Below are 16806 nucleotides of genomic sequence, written 5' to 3'. Positions count from 1 at the left end.
TGCTCACTTGTCATCCCCGGAGGTCAGAGCAACGTCGGAACGAGGGAGGCTCGCTGTCCGGTCTGCAACCTCACGCCGTTTGCCGCCCCCGCTGCTTAAAGTGTCCCGGGTGGAAGAGACGGCTTCTTCAGGGCAGATTCCCGGCGCAGCTCTGCGGCCCTGGGACTTCGCCCGCCGGCTTCACCCCGCTGTCTTCTTCCCCGGCCATCCTCTCGCCCCCGGCTGCGGAGTGCATGGCTCGGGCGCCTCCGCTGCTGCTGCCGCTGCCGCTGAGAGCACATCCCACCCAGAGGACTGAACGCCACCGCTGGAGTGGGGAGAGAAAGCGGAAGCCCTAACTTCCCTCTCCACCGCTCCCCGTTCTTTCTAGCCGAGGACCCGCTGGAAGGCTCCCGCGGAAAGCCGGGCGAGAGCGGAGAGCAGGGGAGAGCGAGCCGGGAGCCGCAGGCGCACCGGGGCGGAGGCAGCATGTGCCCCGGCGCCTCGCGCCGGCGGGAGAAGTAGCGCGCCGTGGGGCGAGCGAGACGCTCCCTAAGTTGGGTGCGTCCCAGACCTCGCCGCCCGGCGCCACGGCCGCCAGTGTCCGGAGAAAGGCGGGGCTGATGGGGGGCGCCGAGGTTGCCGTCGCCTGCGGCCAGAACCCGTCTTAAAAGAACCTGGACCGGCGTCTCCAGGGTCCCAGCTGGCGTCGCGCCCTCGGCCCGCGTGCGCTCTCTGATGCCTGCGCCGGCGGTGGCCCGGGTGGCCCGCCCGCGGGGGGTGCCGGAGGGGGCGGGGGAGGAGGAGGAGGCTGTGTGATGGCCCTGGACGGCGAGCGGGGGGAGCAAGAGGAGGAGAAGAAAAAGAAGAAGAAGAAAAAGAAGAGGAAGAAGAAGAAGGAGGAGGGGGCTGAGAAGAGCAGCTCACCCTTCGCGGCCACCATGGGGGAGAACGACGCCGCGCTACGGGCCGGCGGCAGGGGGCTCTCGGACCCGTGGACGGACTCCGTGGGGGTGCGACCCCGCACAACCGAGCGCCACATCACGGTGCACAAGCGGCTCGTGCTGGCCTTCGCGGTGTCCATCGTGGCACTGCTCGCGGTCACCATGCTCGCGGTGTTGCTCAGCTTGCGCTTCGACGAGTGCGGAGCTAGCGCAGCCCCGGGCGCCGACGGCGGTCTCGCCGGCTTCCCGGCACGCGGGGGCAACGGGAGCCTTCCGGGTTCCGCCCGGCGCAACCACCAGGCTGGCGGGGACTCCTCGAAGCCCGAGGTAGGCGGAGAGGCCACCCCTGGGACCCCGTCCGCCCAGCCGCCGTCGGAGGAGGAGCGGGAGCAGTGGCAGCCGTGGACGCAGCTGCGCCTGTCCGGCCACCTCAAGCCGCTGCACTACAACCTAATGCTCACCGCCTTCATGGAGAACTTCACCTTCTCCGGCGAGGTCAATGTGGAGATCGCGTGCCGGAACGCCACCCGCTACGTCGTGCTGCACGCCTCCCGGGTGGCGGTTGAGAAGGTGCAGGTGGCCGAGGACCGGGTGGCTGGTGCTGTCCCGGTGGCCGGTTTTTTCCTCTACCCGCAAACCCAGGTCTTGGTGGTGGTGCTGAATAGGACCCTGGACGCGCAGAGGAATTACAACCTGAAGATCATCTACAACGCCCTGATCGAGAACGAGCTCTTGGGCTTCTTCCGCAGCTCCTACGTGCTCCACGGGGAGAGAAGGTAGGGAGGGAGGCGGTGCCCGGCACCGCCCCACCCAGCCAGGCTGCTCGAAAGGCTGGGCGGCCGGCGACCCGGGGGACCGGGTTGGCTTCCGAGACCGAAAAGCGCAGGGTGGATGAAGGAAGCGAAGGTGGGGTATGGCCGTCACCCAGAACCCCTGGGGTCTCCCAGATGCCCGGGCTTTCACTGCTGCCAACTCCACACAGTCACCAGCACCAAACGTTGAGTGCCACCCCCTCCTCTAGTCTGGAACTCCCTCCTGTCAAAGTTCCTTAGCCAGCATGGCGCCTAGCAATTTTTAAAGGGTAGTGTGAAATCTGAGCGATGCCAGGGTGACATCGAAAGCCTGCTAAGATACCGTCGAGGGAAAATACTCGCAGGGTCAAAGGCCAGGCCTGTAGCGCATCCAGGTGAGATGGCAGTGCAGGGCAAAATACTTCCCTCCCCCTCAGCATGCCCACCTCGCCTGTTATCTGGCAGGCACAGAGCAGACAGTGAGCTTTTGCTGCATGAAGTTTTCCAAAACTGCAAGTTGAGATTCGGAGCAGTAAGAGTAGGTCCAGGTGACAGACTCAGGGGGAGGGCGAAAGGGGTCTGGGGGAGGCTGCCATGGTCAATGCCGATGAGAAATGTCCTTGCAGGTGCTGCCAGGTCTCTCAACACAGACACAGAGTGACTTTAGTTTTTTGTTGTTGTTCTTGAATTACTGCCTCTGGAAATGACTCCAGTGGTGCAAAGAGGGAAAGCTAGCCATCAGTCTCCAATGCCTTGTTAATGAGTGCCTTTGATGCTTTTTAGATTTGGGCAGTATTTTATTTTATTTTTTTCTGAGAGGCTGTGGGGTTTTTCACAACTTTTTAGACCTCAGATTTCGGAGTCAAACAGAAGTGGGTTCGAATCCCAGATGCAGAGCTAGCTGTGGTGAAGGCTGGAAGACACTGACGAATCTGTCACCAGCTCCTGACAATGGCTATCTCTAGTGCTTATCCAGCCAAATATATTAACTTAGTCCCCCAAGACACTTCCTATCTTACAGGTAGGGAAATGGAGGCACAGAGAAGTCAAGTAATTCATCATGTAATGAGCTGACAAAGCAGGGATTTAGACCCAGGCAATTTGGCTCTGGAGCCCATATGCTTAGTTTTAACTTGGGGACAATAATAAGTACTGTCTTCATAGGGATTGTTGCAGGTGTCCATGAGCAAATGCATTGAAAAGCACTTAAACTGTACAGGGCATATAGAGTGTCCACTATACATATGAGCTATTTTGTGCCTCCTGGGGTAGTCAGCACTCAAGCATATTACTGAATGAATAAACAAGTGATTTTTACTTTTTGTCCTAATTCATTGCATTTAAAACAACTTTGATTAATTAAATGATGATAGGGCCAGCAAACAACCGAAATGACCTTAAAAAAGAAATTGACAACCTTAGAAGTAGAGGCAGGTTGGAGATTAGCAATGATACCCCTGGATCTTCTGTCCTCAAATGATTTTCACAACAGCAGAGAACTGGGGCTCAGAGCAGCCCCACGTGCCTGAGATCAGCAGGTTTGTCAGTGGAGAAGTGAGGCTTGAACTTTGGTTTTCTGATGGACCGGGGCTTATGGTGGCTGGAAACTCCCAGAAGTTGTTATTGTATAGGAGGCTGGGAAATGTCAGTGTGTTATGGGAGAACACAAAAGTTTTATTATTTATATATTGCTATGAAGCAACCTCAGATAAATTCTCTAATGCTTTAGTAGTTGTGTGATAGTTAAAGCCTCCTACAAGTGAATGTATAAATTATTCACTTTCAAACTACTAAGATCAGGTGTGGATAATTTAAACCCTCTTATACCACTTCCTTCAACATATTCTAAACAATACAGAATAAATACATTTTTAAAACCCACCATCATATCAAATATGGGGGGAAAATGCAGAGAAGGCAAATTTGCATGTTGTGTTTGGAACAAGCTTATGTCAAAATGTCAATAGTGGGAGTGCATATCACTGATAAATCTTGCTCTGGTGAAATAAATACTTCCAACAAATCCTGTTTTTTGAGCCATGCCAAAATATGTTTGTTGGAACTGAGCTTGTTTTGGTCAGTATATTCAAATTAGCAGGACTCTTAAAAAGACCAGATGTTTCAGCTTGACCCGTAACTGTTTTCTTGTACCCCTAGTGCATATTTGTGTTTAAACTCTCTCCTTCAGTTTTCTCCCAAAAATGTAAATGACTTGGTTGAAAGTTTAACCTAGAGCATATGTGGCTGTATTCTGCATCCCAATAGAAAATCTGGATTCAATATTTCTGGAGCTCTCAGGTTTTTGTTTCTAAACAGCATCTGAGAGAAAGTCCTTCTTCTCTTCTTCTTTTTTTTTTTTCCTTCAATACCAGAGTGAATATGATAATTTCTTGAGTGTGTTTCTAACTAGAGTTAATATGGCAAAGGAAATCTCTGTTCACAATTATGTGAACATTGCATCTATTAAGTCTTTTTTTTTTTTTTTTGATTGTTGTTGTTACCATGGCTACTTGGAGAATTTTTAAAACATACCAATGTCAGGAACTCAGTCGGGTTTGGACTTTGATTGGTGAGGATTTCGTCCCCCAAATGCTCTGTAATTTGATATTTTTAAACACTTTCAAAGAGGACATAGATGTAAATTCTAAATTTTCATTTGATTAATGATAAAACATCATGGTCTTTAGTTAGTTGTAGTTTTTGCCAAGTTAATTATTGGATAATCTTTGCAATAAAATAGGTATTTATTCTGCCAATGGGGAGTCACAGAGAGCAACTGGAAGTATTTAAAAGAGCAGTGCTGCAATTGAGTCTACCTTATTTAGCCTATATGGAGACATTAATACCCAGGAGTCAATGTGATTCTTTGGTTCACTTCTCGGAAGTCTGAGAAAAAGAATTTGGGTGAGGGCAGAAAAATTAGATCTCACTATTGCTACATGCCTATGACCCTTGGAAGGTTTTATTCCCCACAAGGTATTGAATGGGACCTGGTTTTATCCTACATGGAACACTTACCTTTCCTGGTTCTTATACCACACTGGAGAAAGGTAGAGGACAGAAGGATAGACTCTACCTTGAAACCCAAGGCTCCTCTGCTTTCAGTTGATAATTCGGATAATGAGAAATTCACCACTTGTTGAATATTGCAAATACATAAATTCTCTTGAATTTGAAATGTTTATACACAGCGGTAAATTATCTCCATTAGGCGGAGCACATACTCATTTTTTCCTCAAGTTGGTGCATAGCAGGCAGATAAAAAGGGTGTGTATTTATGTCAGATTATCCTATAGTAGAATATACTTGTTTAGAATTAGGTATATGTTCATTTACCTGAAGTAATTGCTGCTTTCGGGTAGCCAGATGGCAAGCATACCCATGTTCAAAGTAGGGTACCTTAATTTAGAACCAGATGGTTGAATCGAAAGAGGAAATTTACTTAGAGAAAATGAATGTTTTATCCATTTTCAAATGGAAGACTTTTTTTTTTTTTGACAAACTTTGATTGGGTCTATAACATGCCACAGTTACAGAAGACAAATTAAAAATGGGTGGTCTTCTTCTGTAAAGGATTATTTTAAAGAGAAACCATGATCTCCACATAAAATGGAAAAATAAGATTGTGGTTCTCAAGGAGAACTGCAAAAAACTCTCTCTTTTATGGATAGGCATTTGATCTTCTGTGGTATTAGTGTACATGATTTGATGCCTCGTACTTTCCCAGACTGAATTAATAATCATGATATTTAATAAAAACTAGAAAACCACCACATGGCTTTTATATTGAAAGCAGCCTCATTTCTGTCGTTCATTCCGGAGGGGAGATATCTTTATATGAGCAAGTTAGAGTTTATGTCTTTTTGCTCCTCTATACAAGGCTCTGAACTGAAAAATCTGTAAGAACCAGTTGTTTCTGTGAAAACTTTTTTATAGAATTCCTTAATGGACTTAGCTCATTGTTTTCCTGTCAGGTACACATAACCATATGGCCTAACAGAGTCCCAAGCTGGATTTTGGTCATAATTCAGAATGCCATCAGTAAACCAAATCTAGAAAATATTTTTAAAAAGCTTTGATCAGAGGCACCTGAGTGTCTCAGTCTGATAAGAGCCTGCCTTCAGCTCAGGTCATGATCCCAGGGTTCTGGGATGGGGTCTCGTGTTGAGGCCCCTGCTCAGCAGGAAGCTTGCTTCTCCCTCTCCCACTACCCCTGCCAGATTCCCTCGTGATGTTTCTTTCTCTCTGTCAAATAAATAAATTAAAAAAAAAAAAGCTTTGATCAGTTAATAATGAATAGTGACTCATTTAGATAGGAAAATCCATACAATTGGTGTTTGTCCTGCGTGCTTTTCATGGTGCCATCTGATTTGATTACCCTGGATAGTAATACAATATATACTTCCTCTCAAAGAGTTAAATTAGTTTGCCTGTGTTTTTATGTGTGCAAAGTACTCTAAATCCTAAATAGGACCTATCTGCTCTAGATGTTTTTTTTTTTTTAAAGATTTTATTTATTCATTTGACAGACAGAGATCACAAGCAGGCAGAGAGAGAGGAAGGAAAGCAGGCTCCCTGCTGAGCAGAGAGCCTGATGCAGGGCTTGATCCCAGGACCCTGAGATCATGACCTGAGCTGAAGGCAGAGGCTTTAACCCACTGAGCCACCCAGGCGCCCTCTAGATCTGTTTCAAACAAAGGTGGACCTGTGACTGGTTCTCTGGTATTTGTTTGGTTTGCAAAGCATGTTTATTTCCTCAAACCAGTTCTTCCACTGGGTATGGTGATGGGCTGGAGGCCGTTTGTTGAGGATGGGGACATTTGTCCATGTGATGACAAGAATAACACTCACTTCTTTAAGCACAGCTTCAAGAATGATATAAAAGGAGCAAGGAAGAAATGATTGATCTTTAATACATCCTTTTGTAAGGAAGGGTGTTCCTCTTCACCCCCTGCTCATTCTCCCACCTGTCATCATCATTGTCAAAATTGCCCACTTCATTTTAATTATTTGTTTGTCCTTTACGTGCTTTCAAATTTGCTATGGTGACTAGGTTCCTCCAGAGTTTTGCAAAGTCCCAGGTCTTCCTGTTTTTTTGCCACTAGAGAGTGGATGTTCTCTCCAGCATGTAGAATCTCGCTACATGGAAATTGGAAGAATATAAAGTTGAAAGATACCCCCTCCCCCAGGTTTCCTGGCCAATCTGGAATGATTTCATGTGGCCACAATGTATGGTGGTGTTGAAAATAAGATTGGCAAGATTGAATGGGGCTGAAGTGGGGTGAGGGGGTCCCGGCTCACCTCTCCTGCCTTTCCTGCTTCTGAATAAATGAGTGGCTTCCTGGTTTAGGGAGCGCTAGCACTGATTTTTCCAGGATCGGGTGAATTCCCAGTGTAGACTTAGGGTGGGGTGAATTCCCAGTGTGGACTTAGGTTCACTTGCAGGGTGGTGTTTTAGTTTAATTATTCAGATCTTTCCCTGTGACCACACAACTGAAAAAAAAAAAAAAAAGTCAGAGGATGGGTATACAAAGAAAAAAGTTTTAAAATTACCAATCCTGGTTACTTTCCATCTCTTTTAAGAATAGGTTCAAGCTGCTTTTGGTTGTGTTGCTGGATGGAAGAGCACGTGTGTGCTTACTATGTTCAGGGACTCTGGATCCAGGCTGCCTGTGTTCATGATCTGACTCTGCCACTTCCTAGCTTTAGGACCCTGGCAAAATTTCCTAATTGTTCTGTGTCTGGTATCCTCATCTGGAAAATGGGGATAATGATACCCTGTTTCCTAGGGTTATTGTGAGGATCACAAGTTAAGTAATAAAGCATTTAGAGCCATGTCTGACAATTGGTAAGCTCTTTTGGGGGTTTTAATATTATTATATTATTCCATGGCTGGAGATCTACTCTTTGCATTGGTACAGGGTCATGTAGGGTCAATATTCTTGTGTTGGGGTTTTTCCCTATTATCAAGACGGTGGGGAAGTGTTCACCCATGGGCATTCCTCCTACTGCTCTCTGTTTTTCCTCCCAAGCAAGGTTCAAAAGACAGAGAGGAGGAAGCAGAGCCTTTCCACTCTGCAGCATAGAGTGAAGAGCAGCGCTGTCGTTTTGCATAGTGAGAGGAACCCATGCTTGGTCCAGGCCCTGTGAGCTGGAGGGGGCCGAGAGAGCAGGAAGAGAGTGTGAAACAAAAGGAACACACAACTCTCTAGTTATGGTACTGCTCTCTGTCAGCAGCGAGAATAGCAGAGACCAGTGGCTGAAGGGCCGGGGGGTGCCTTCGTTGTCACCGCAAGCTAGAGCATCAAATAGAAAAAACGCAAGTACGAAGGGAAAGGCACACTAGTCATTAGCTATTGTTCCTAAGACTTTATTTGCGTTCTGAGACTAGTGCTATTTCATAATACTTACATATTGCTCTGCCTCCTTCCACTATGAAACAAATGAATCTCAGACACTAGTTTATTTATTCTTATAAGAACCTAATATTATGACCTGCAAAGGTAATTTTAGTGCATTCATAATACTCTTCATCAATGGTGATCAAGCACTCAGGACTCATTTTTGATAAGAGTATTTAGTACATAAATAGGAAAACAATTATGAATATTGTGCTCTGTTTTTATAACACGATTATTCACATATGCACCACTTCCTACATACATATTGCTGGCATTATTGCATTATGTTTTTAGTTTACTAGAATGGTTATTTTAAAAAAATAGATTACACGCTTGCTTATAGCACTGAATATTCAGCAGGAGCACTTTTCTTCTGAAATGGCAGAGGTTTAATGACTCATTGAAGTACATAAAAACACACAGTCTAAACAACGACCCGTTTTAGCTTAAAATGTTTTGTCATTGAGTAATAATTTGCATTTTGATTAACAACCTTAACTTTAAATGGGACATGTGTAACTTCCATGACCTTGTAACTGAGTCCATCTACTGCAAACAGTGGAATAGTTCCACTGGAACTTTTCTTTAGGTCTTGGGAGTTTTCATTAAGAGTCAGAAACTATGGCAACACTGGGCAAATTGCAATTGAGGTAGAAGGAAACTCAAAGATCATTCTCTCTGCTTTATGTGTGGTGTGCAAAGATGTGGTCCAGGCGGAAACCTCTTGAATAGGGCATGCCATTTGTGAGGTTCTCTTGGTTTGGGTGGGTTCCACAATGAAAAGTCACAAATCAATCTGAATGCTAACAGAGTCATGCACATGTTGGTTTCCTATGCATATTTTAACTTTACGAAAAGGCGAACTGAAAATAATGGAACAGAAATTGTTTTGTATCACATACAGTAATTTGTTGGCAATATCAGCCAACATTAATGCATTACTTCTGCTGGATCTTATCATAATGACTTGACACAAGTAGCTTGCCTAGTGAACTTCCGCAGAAATAAGAAGAAATCAATTCTCTGTATCCTTCAGAGGCAACACAGAGCTTTACGCCCTCCTTCTTAGCTCAACCAAAATGTCAAATAGGCAAGTTGTTAAGAAATAAAGTAATTTATTTTAGATAGAAGAGAATTAAAATACATGTATATTATTTCTGTTTTTCTAGTTATGCTAAAGTGACATTCTTGGAATGACACTTCTAGGATGTCACTTTTGGATGTAGCATTTTTTATGGTAATAGAGAGATTCATTAAAAGATAAAAATGATTTTGTTTAAAAAGCAGGAGAAAAACAGAAATTGAAATACTTGTCCCGATTACCTTCTGCCTCCTGCTGTTTTATATTACTTGCTGCATTTACGTGTGTATTTCATATCCATACTATATATGAAAATGTTTCTATTTTTAATTAATGTTTTGTATTTCTTCTATCTGGTGTCCTGCTACCACTTCAGACTTACTTTGACTTTACTCAGAACCCAAATTCATTACTTTCTACTCCAAGTCACCTTGTTTAGAGGCTTCTTTGATGTTTGGGATGACAGTAAACAGAAAAGAAGTCTCACTTCCACCAACTGAAGGCAACCCTAATAAGGCAACGATGAAGGCAGAATGATATTTTTAAAATCCAGCAGACACTGTTGCATCTTGAGGGGACAGAGCCTTGAACTAGGTCTCTTTGTTAGACAGAGGAGTACCGAGGGTAAGAGAGGTGTTAGAGACGGACAGGCAATGCTGAGACCTGTTAAAGCCAGAATCCATGAGAGGCCAGTCGGAACACTAACTTAATAAGTGAGTCAACACTCTTTTAAAGGCTTATTTCTGTGCTACGTGGAGTCAACTGCCTTACTTATTCATCTGCTTCTGACCTTTAAAATACTACCCAGGCTTTCAGACCAATTGTTATGTTTCTTTCTCTGTGAAGTCTCTTCCGCTCCCAAGGCAGGTGGCTCTCAACTGAGTATTTGCCATGCCCCTCCTTTAGGTTGTCATAGATGGGGTGGAAAGTGTTACTGGCCTCTAGTGGTAAGGGCCCCGGGATGCTGCTACACATCCTACAGGACACTGGTCAGCCCCCAACAAAGAATATTTATCCAATCTAAAATGTCAGTAGTGCGGAAACTGAGAAGTCTTGCTTCGGGAGAATGTAATGTCTTTATACGTTTTCCTTTTTTGTCATGGCTTTTTGTAGAATACCTGGTTAGGTATTTGTTTAATTTCTTTTACTAGAGTATAAACTCCTTGAGGGAAGGAAGCATATATATTTATCTTTTTCTCCTCAGTGTTGAGCACTCAAGAATGATGATTAAGAGAAACAAATGTGCAACAGAGCTTGTAGTAAAAAGCTATTTAGCGGTAGTGTAATTTAATATTCAAGAAAAAATCTCATCAAGTTCAGGGAATATTTTATTTCTCAGTTTTGTTCAGTTATAGGATCTTGAGCTTGGAAAAGACCTAAAAAGTAATCTAGTCCAACCACTCTTCTTTACCAAGGGACTTCTTTTGATTTCCTAAATACCGAATTGAAATTCAATTGCAATCGTCCTCAGTTGCCAGACTGTGAAATTGGTATTTCCTCATTTAGATATTATCAGAATATATGGTGGCCCTCTGTGCATAGATATATACTGTGTGTGTGAATTCATTAAGAATATTAATTGCAGAAAAAGGCACTAGGTGGTCTTTATATTCCTTTCAACCCTGAGAATCAGTGATTTAAATTGCTAGCTTTACTAACATATTTACTTACTATATAAGGCAAAAAGAGAGTACACAACATGATTCTTCTGCGTAAATATTTGGTTTATGAATTTCTCATTAACCCAGATGTATTAAATCTTCTATATCTAATAAATTCCTACCCACTAATTACTTAATGCCAAAGATACCTTTGATTTTTACTTAATGACTAATACATTCTAATTGCAAACCTTCTGTTGAACTCTTGCAGAGCCTTTTACCCAGTATTATTAGTCGTCTACCTTATCATGACCTTAAGAACAAAAAAGGTCATATCTTAAAAAAAAATCCTACCATGTACCTAAAAAGCTCACACACAGCAGATGTCTGTCAGTGGTGAAACTGGAGTTCTCAGACACTTGAAAATTAAAAAGGAACACTCTTTACCCATATATGGAATCCTGCAGGTAACTTTTAAAGAGCTCAGGAAAGAAATATCAAGCTCAGTGGACATTTCAATTAATGAGATGGAAAGATGAGATTCAAAAACATTATGGAAGACAAGAGCATGTGAAGAGAAAATTGTAAATGGGTACTTTTTAACTGAAAGGACATTTTATTAAACTGACCTCTCGTTAAATAAAACTATATTACTATCAATAGAAAATCATAAGGAAAAATATTATCATGGTACTGGCATTTTTGGGAAGAAGAACCTTTATTACCAATAGTCAAATTAAAACATTGTTTATAAATTATGGCTAAAGATTATTTTACTGTTCTTGAAATATAATAACTTTTTACTCAGATGCAGAAACTGACTTCTAGACCCAGCTTTGTGCTAATTGCTAGTGTAACTTTGGACAAATCACTTAACCCTACTGGAATTACTTTTCCATTTTAGAAATTTATGAGAGAGGACAGTTTATTCCTAAGATTGCTTCCAACTTTAACCTTTTATTTGTCTGAAGATTTGTAGTTAAGACTTCTTTCCCATATATTATATCATTTTATCATCTCGACAGCTTTGGAAGGAAAGCATAGAAAGCATTATTATTTTCTTTCTACTAATGAAAAGATAGGCTCTAGCCGTTACCCAAGCCTGGTATGTGGCAACCCAGTACTCTTTTCAAGATAACTCCCCAAAATCCTCTTTCCAAGAGTAAGTATACAGTTAATCTTTAGAATGTCTTATTTTTCTCTGTTTCAAAATGAACTTTTAAAAAAGTAGACTCTCAAGGATAAATGTAAGCTTCATAATGTTAAAAAGGTATAAGCATTTACATCTGATGGTATGAGCCAGGGATAGCCAGTAAGATTCAATGTATATGTCAACTCCTATTGATTGGTAGCAGCTGCCTCAAGTGTTATGCTGATGATAATTTTGAGGCCAGGTTTGAGCTCAGTGGGAAAGGGTGCCATGTTAGATTAACCAGGAACATTGTGGGTGATGAAGAGGGGAGTGGTGGCAGAACTACTTCTGGGGGAAAGAGTCTTTTAAAGAAATGACTTCAGTGCTCAGTCATGTTTTATGAAAGGTCTGATGTTGAACTTGTATTGAGTTTTGTAACTAATATTATCAGAAAAGTTTAAATTGATTTCTATCATGAATGTTTTCATAAATGATGGCTTCTTTTTCAAGTTAAAAGGGTGTTTGAGTATTTTCATTTGTAATAACTGTGGAAGAATGAAGAGGTTGTTTCTAGCTAGTTTTAATGAAATGCAATGTTGCGGCTTGATCTGAAAACTTGAAGGCATTAAATATACTTAATAGAAACATATACACCTATATCTACATTGACATGTTTATTATATATTAATTATGTAAAATTACCTGTATTATATTAACACAATAATACTAAAGTTACAATTTGTATGATAAATATGTATTGTGAGTCGTAAGACTGATAGTCTCTGGATTAGTCAATATAAACATGTGTTAAATCATTCCAAGAAAAGTTAAAGACATTGTGAACCAGTGGCCGCCATTTCTTAACTTCCCGATGGTTGCTTTTCATCTTTCACAGTGATACGTGCTTTGTATCCTTTCTCCCCACTAAGCTTTATAGTACTTTTTAAAAGTTAGGCTTGATTATTTCCTTTCAAGCAATGAACACCTAAACCTTACGGAAATTTAGTAGTCATCCAAGATGATATGGCTGAGAATGTTGCAAAGACAGAATTTAGACCAACGTTTGTCAGGTTTCAAAGTCCTTAACAAAATCAGATCACATCTAGCTGAAATTTGAGGGCACAGATGTTTCCCACTGATGGTCTATATTCTACATGTATCTGATGACATCTTTTGGATTTTAGTTTCATTAACTTATATACATTTAGAGGGGAAAGTGAGGGCATACCAAAAAGGAGAACTATTGTTTTCCAGTGTTTGCCAATGGGATGCTGATGAATTGTTTTTCTGTAAAGTGTAATGTTTTGTCTAAAAAGCACTGGTCTGGGTTTAGAGGATTACTTTAATTTGAGATAAAAACTTCCCCAAAGAATTTTTATTGTTGGGGAAATACATACAAATTATACTTTCATGCTATTCATGCACCTAAGTTTGGCACAGAAGAAACGACCTTGCAATTTGGCAAAATACGTTATTTTATCGGCAGAAGCATGTAAAATGGTCATAACTTATCAAGCCATAAAAGTAATTGAGAATGTCATTTTCTGTTTTCCAGATTCCTTGGTGTCACTCAGTTTTCACCTACCCATGCCAGAAAGGCATTTCCTTGTTTTGACGAGCCGATCTACAAGGCTACTTTCAAAATTAGCATCAAGCATCAAGCAACCTATTTATCTTTATCCAATATGCCATTGGAAACTTCTGTGTTTGAGGAAGATGGATGGGTTACGGATCACTTTTCACAGACCCCTCTCATGTCTACATATTATTTAGCCTGGGCGATCTGCAACTTCACATACAGAGAAACTACCACCAAGAGTGGGGTTGCAGTAAGTATTTTAAACTTAAATATGTTTTTAGATAATGTACGCATTGTATAGTAATCTTATTTCTGGATTAAGAATGAATCATTTTTATCCTCTTCAAGACGTGCATAACTAAATTCTTTTGTTAACCCTTGGCGGGAAATTATTTTCCTGGTTTCTAGAGTCAAAGAGGAGTGTCTTTTCCATACCCACCCCTCTTGTCCCTTTCACTACCTCCTCCGTCCCCAGCATCCCCATCCCTCTTTAGCTCCTGAGTATTTCTGAAACAACTGTTGTCTGCTTTGAGAAATTGTTTTTTATTTATGGGACTGGGAAAGCTGCATCTCTTTATAGTGAAATATTTCAAATGTCCAGAAAATGTAGAGAATAATGTAATAAACTCCACAAGCCTACAAGCCAGCTCTAGAGAATCTAAACATTTTACCATCTTTGCTCTAGTCTAATTTAGTTTTTGAGAAAGTAAAAGACACTGGATAGAATTGAAGCCCTCTGTGTGCACCTGCCTGATCTCATTGTCTTACCTCTTCCTCTAGAGATAACTATTGTCCGGAATTTGATGTTTGCCATTTCTGTGCATATTATCATACAATTACCAAGTGTGTGTGTATGTATATTTCTATAATAGATGCTGTGCTTTAAAATTTCACAAGTGATTTATATTATAGATATCGTTCTCTGAGTTATTTCATTTTAATTTTTGATTTAAATTATGTTTTTGTGGTTTATCTGAATAGAATGGTTTGAGTGAAGATATCAAAATCTGTTATCTTCCTATAGATAACCATTTTAATTTTTCTGATTAACAATAATGCTCAATGAGTATTTTTGTCCATGAGTTCATCTGCCAGTGTGCTAGAATTTCTGTAGGGTTATAAAGCTTCTCTTAGCCCGTAATGCCAAAGTGTATAGAAATACATTCTTAGGGGAGCATGATATATAGGACGCCTAGAGAAGACGTGCTCTGCATTTAATTTACAATAAGATGCAATTGGACATTCTGTGATAACTATCATTTGTGACAGCATGGTGTTCCAAGCATTTTTTGCATGCTGTTTATTGTATTGGCACTAGTCAGGTCAGGTCACGTCATGCTGAGTTAACAACTTCCTCCTCATTTCAATGACTTACACAATAAATATGTATCTATTTTAATTTTTATGTTGCCCCTAAAGTAAGGTATTATGATTCTGTTTTTCCAGATGAATAAAGTAAATTGAGGTTTAAAGTGATTAAGTAACTTACCCAGAGTCAAAAAGTTAAATGGTAGAGCTGCAAGACAAACTTCGTTGGTCTGATTCCAAATTTTGGGCTTTTTCCTGCCATGTGCCCTGGGAACTCTGTTTCATCGTTTCAGCTGTATGTCTGTAAAAGAATTCAAGTACTGGTTCTCCCTGTCCGGGGCCATTGTATTCAGCATTGCTCAAACATAACAAAAGGAGTTAACAGAAATCTATATTCTTATTCTGTAAGAAGTTCATAGGTCCAAAACCACCTAAATTTTGAAAAATAGGTTTGGATCAACACATTTTCTCAGTGTTACTTTCAATTTAAATCACTGTGGCACCTATTTAAAAAGTAGAATCTGCCTGCATAAAAAATTAATGCCATTATTGAAGAACTGTGTATAATGAATTAATCTATATAATCATTAAAATTAGGTCCTAAATGCTGGCTATGGAGGGCCAGAAGATATTTTGCTCTTCTGGACTTGTACTCATTTGATATGTTGAGTTCCTCTGATGTTTGTTGATGTCTCCTATGGATACTTCAAGGCTATACATGTTGGACCACACACAGAAAAGGAACACCAAGACATCTCATTTACTCTGACGTCTTCAAAAGTTGATGACTGGCTTGCTGTGCATCAACTTGCAGCATGGGGCTCACTGGAAGTGCTTTTTCTAGTATGTTTTCTTTAAAGCATCTTAAAGGTGTTCTCAGCCCTACACAATTAAGCTTGTTGCTAAGTGACCTATATTTAAATCCAGACACACTCTAATTATTAGATGTGACTTTTATTAGGGTTAAGAATCCAAGTAGTTAGTAAATATTTTAAAATTCCTCCTTAATAATTTTTATGTAGAAAAGATAAAACATGCTACCAGAGAATATCGAAAGGTCAACTGAAATAAAATCTTAGATGATATAATCTAAAAATGCTAAGGATAATAAAAAGGAAAACAAAATTGCCCCTGGGAGCCCTTATTTATCAATTGTGGAAATACAGTTTAAAACCTGGTTCTTTTTTTTTTTTTTTTTTTTTTGGTCACCTTGGATATCCAATCTGTTTTTATTTCCATCACGTTTCCTCTTTATTACTGGGGAGGAGCACATAGGAATCACATTTCTGAACTCTTAACAGCTGGAAGGAGTGGAAGTTTAGCCTTAGGATCTTGGGGCTGGGGACAGTCTTGTGAAGTCCAGGTGGTCATGTTGGAGCAGAAGCTGAAGTTTTCGTTGAGCTGTAAGAGCATAACTAGAGTAGCATCTTAGTAATTTGCAGCTGAATCCTAATAGTGCCTCAAGTGTGTGCATTTGAAGCATCGTCATTTACTTCTCAAGTTTTCTGCACTTTGCTAGGCACGATTCTAAGTAATTAGGTAAAAAACTCTCAGATCCTTCTAGTACAGCAATTGCATGTGCCTCTTTCAGGTGGAATCCAAGTTGGGAGACCTATTTTGTTTACCCATTCCTAAAATGGCTTAATACTTTTGTAATTAATTGTCAATATTTAGAAATTGAGAGATTGCACATAAAATTATTTATTTCTGGCTTCTCTTGAAAAATGGGAAGAACTTGTGACATTGGGCTCACATTCCCATGTGGCAACAATTGGTCATTCATTTATTCCTTCAGCAAATACTTATTGAGTGTCAGGTATTGTTCTAGGCTCTGGTGATATAGCAGCCAACAAAGCAACAACTCTACTCTCAGGGAACTTAAATTCTCATGAGGAGAGAGTGACAATAAACAAATAAATGTATATCAGGTGGTAATATTTGCTATGAAGAAAATCAGTGTCCTGTAGCTGGGTGGTGGCTGACCCATTTA

General features: G+C 41.1%; 1 protein-coding gene across 1 annotated transcript in view; it reads left to right on the top strand.

The window, feature by feature from the left end:
- Positions 1-776: 776 nt before the first annotated feature.
- Positions 777-16806, top strand: part of TRHDE (thyrotropin releasing hormone degrading enzyme) — a 362821-nt gene continuing 346791 nt past the window's right edge. Inside the window, exons 1-2 of the mRNA XM_032854781.1 lie at positions 777-1699; positions 13485-13758. Coding sequence (XP_032710672.1) covers positions 798-1699; positions 13485-13758 — 1176 coding nt within the window. The 5' untranslated portion in view covers positions 777-797. The remainder of the gene's footprint in view (positions 1700-13484; positions 13759-16806) is intronic.

This window comes from Lontra canadensis, unplaced genomic scaffold (genome assembly GCF_010015895.1).
Source record: "Lontra canadensis isolate GAN:19392208 unplaced genomic scaffold, GSC_riverotter_1.0 scaffold9, whole genome shotgun sequence".
Classification (NCBI taxonomy): domain Eukaryota; kingdom Metazoa; phylum Chordata; class Mammalia; order Carnivora; family Mustelidae; genus Lontra; species Lontra canadensis.
This window is presented reverse-complemented; position numbering and strand designations above follow the sequence as displayed.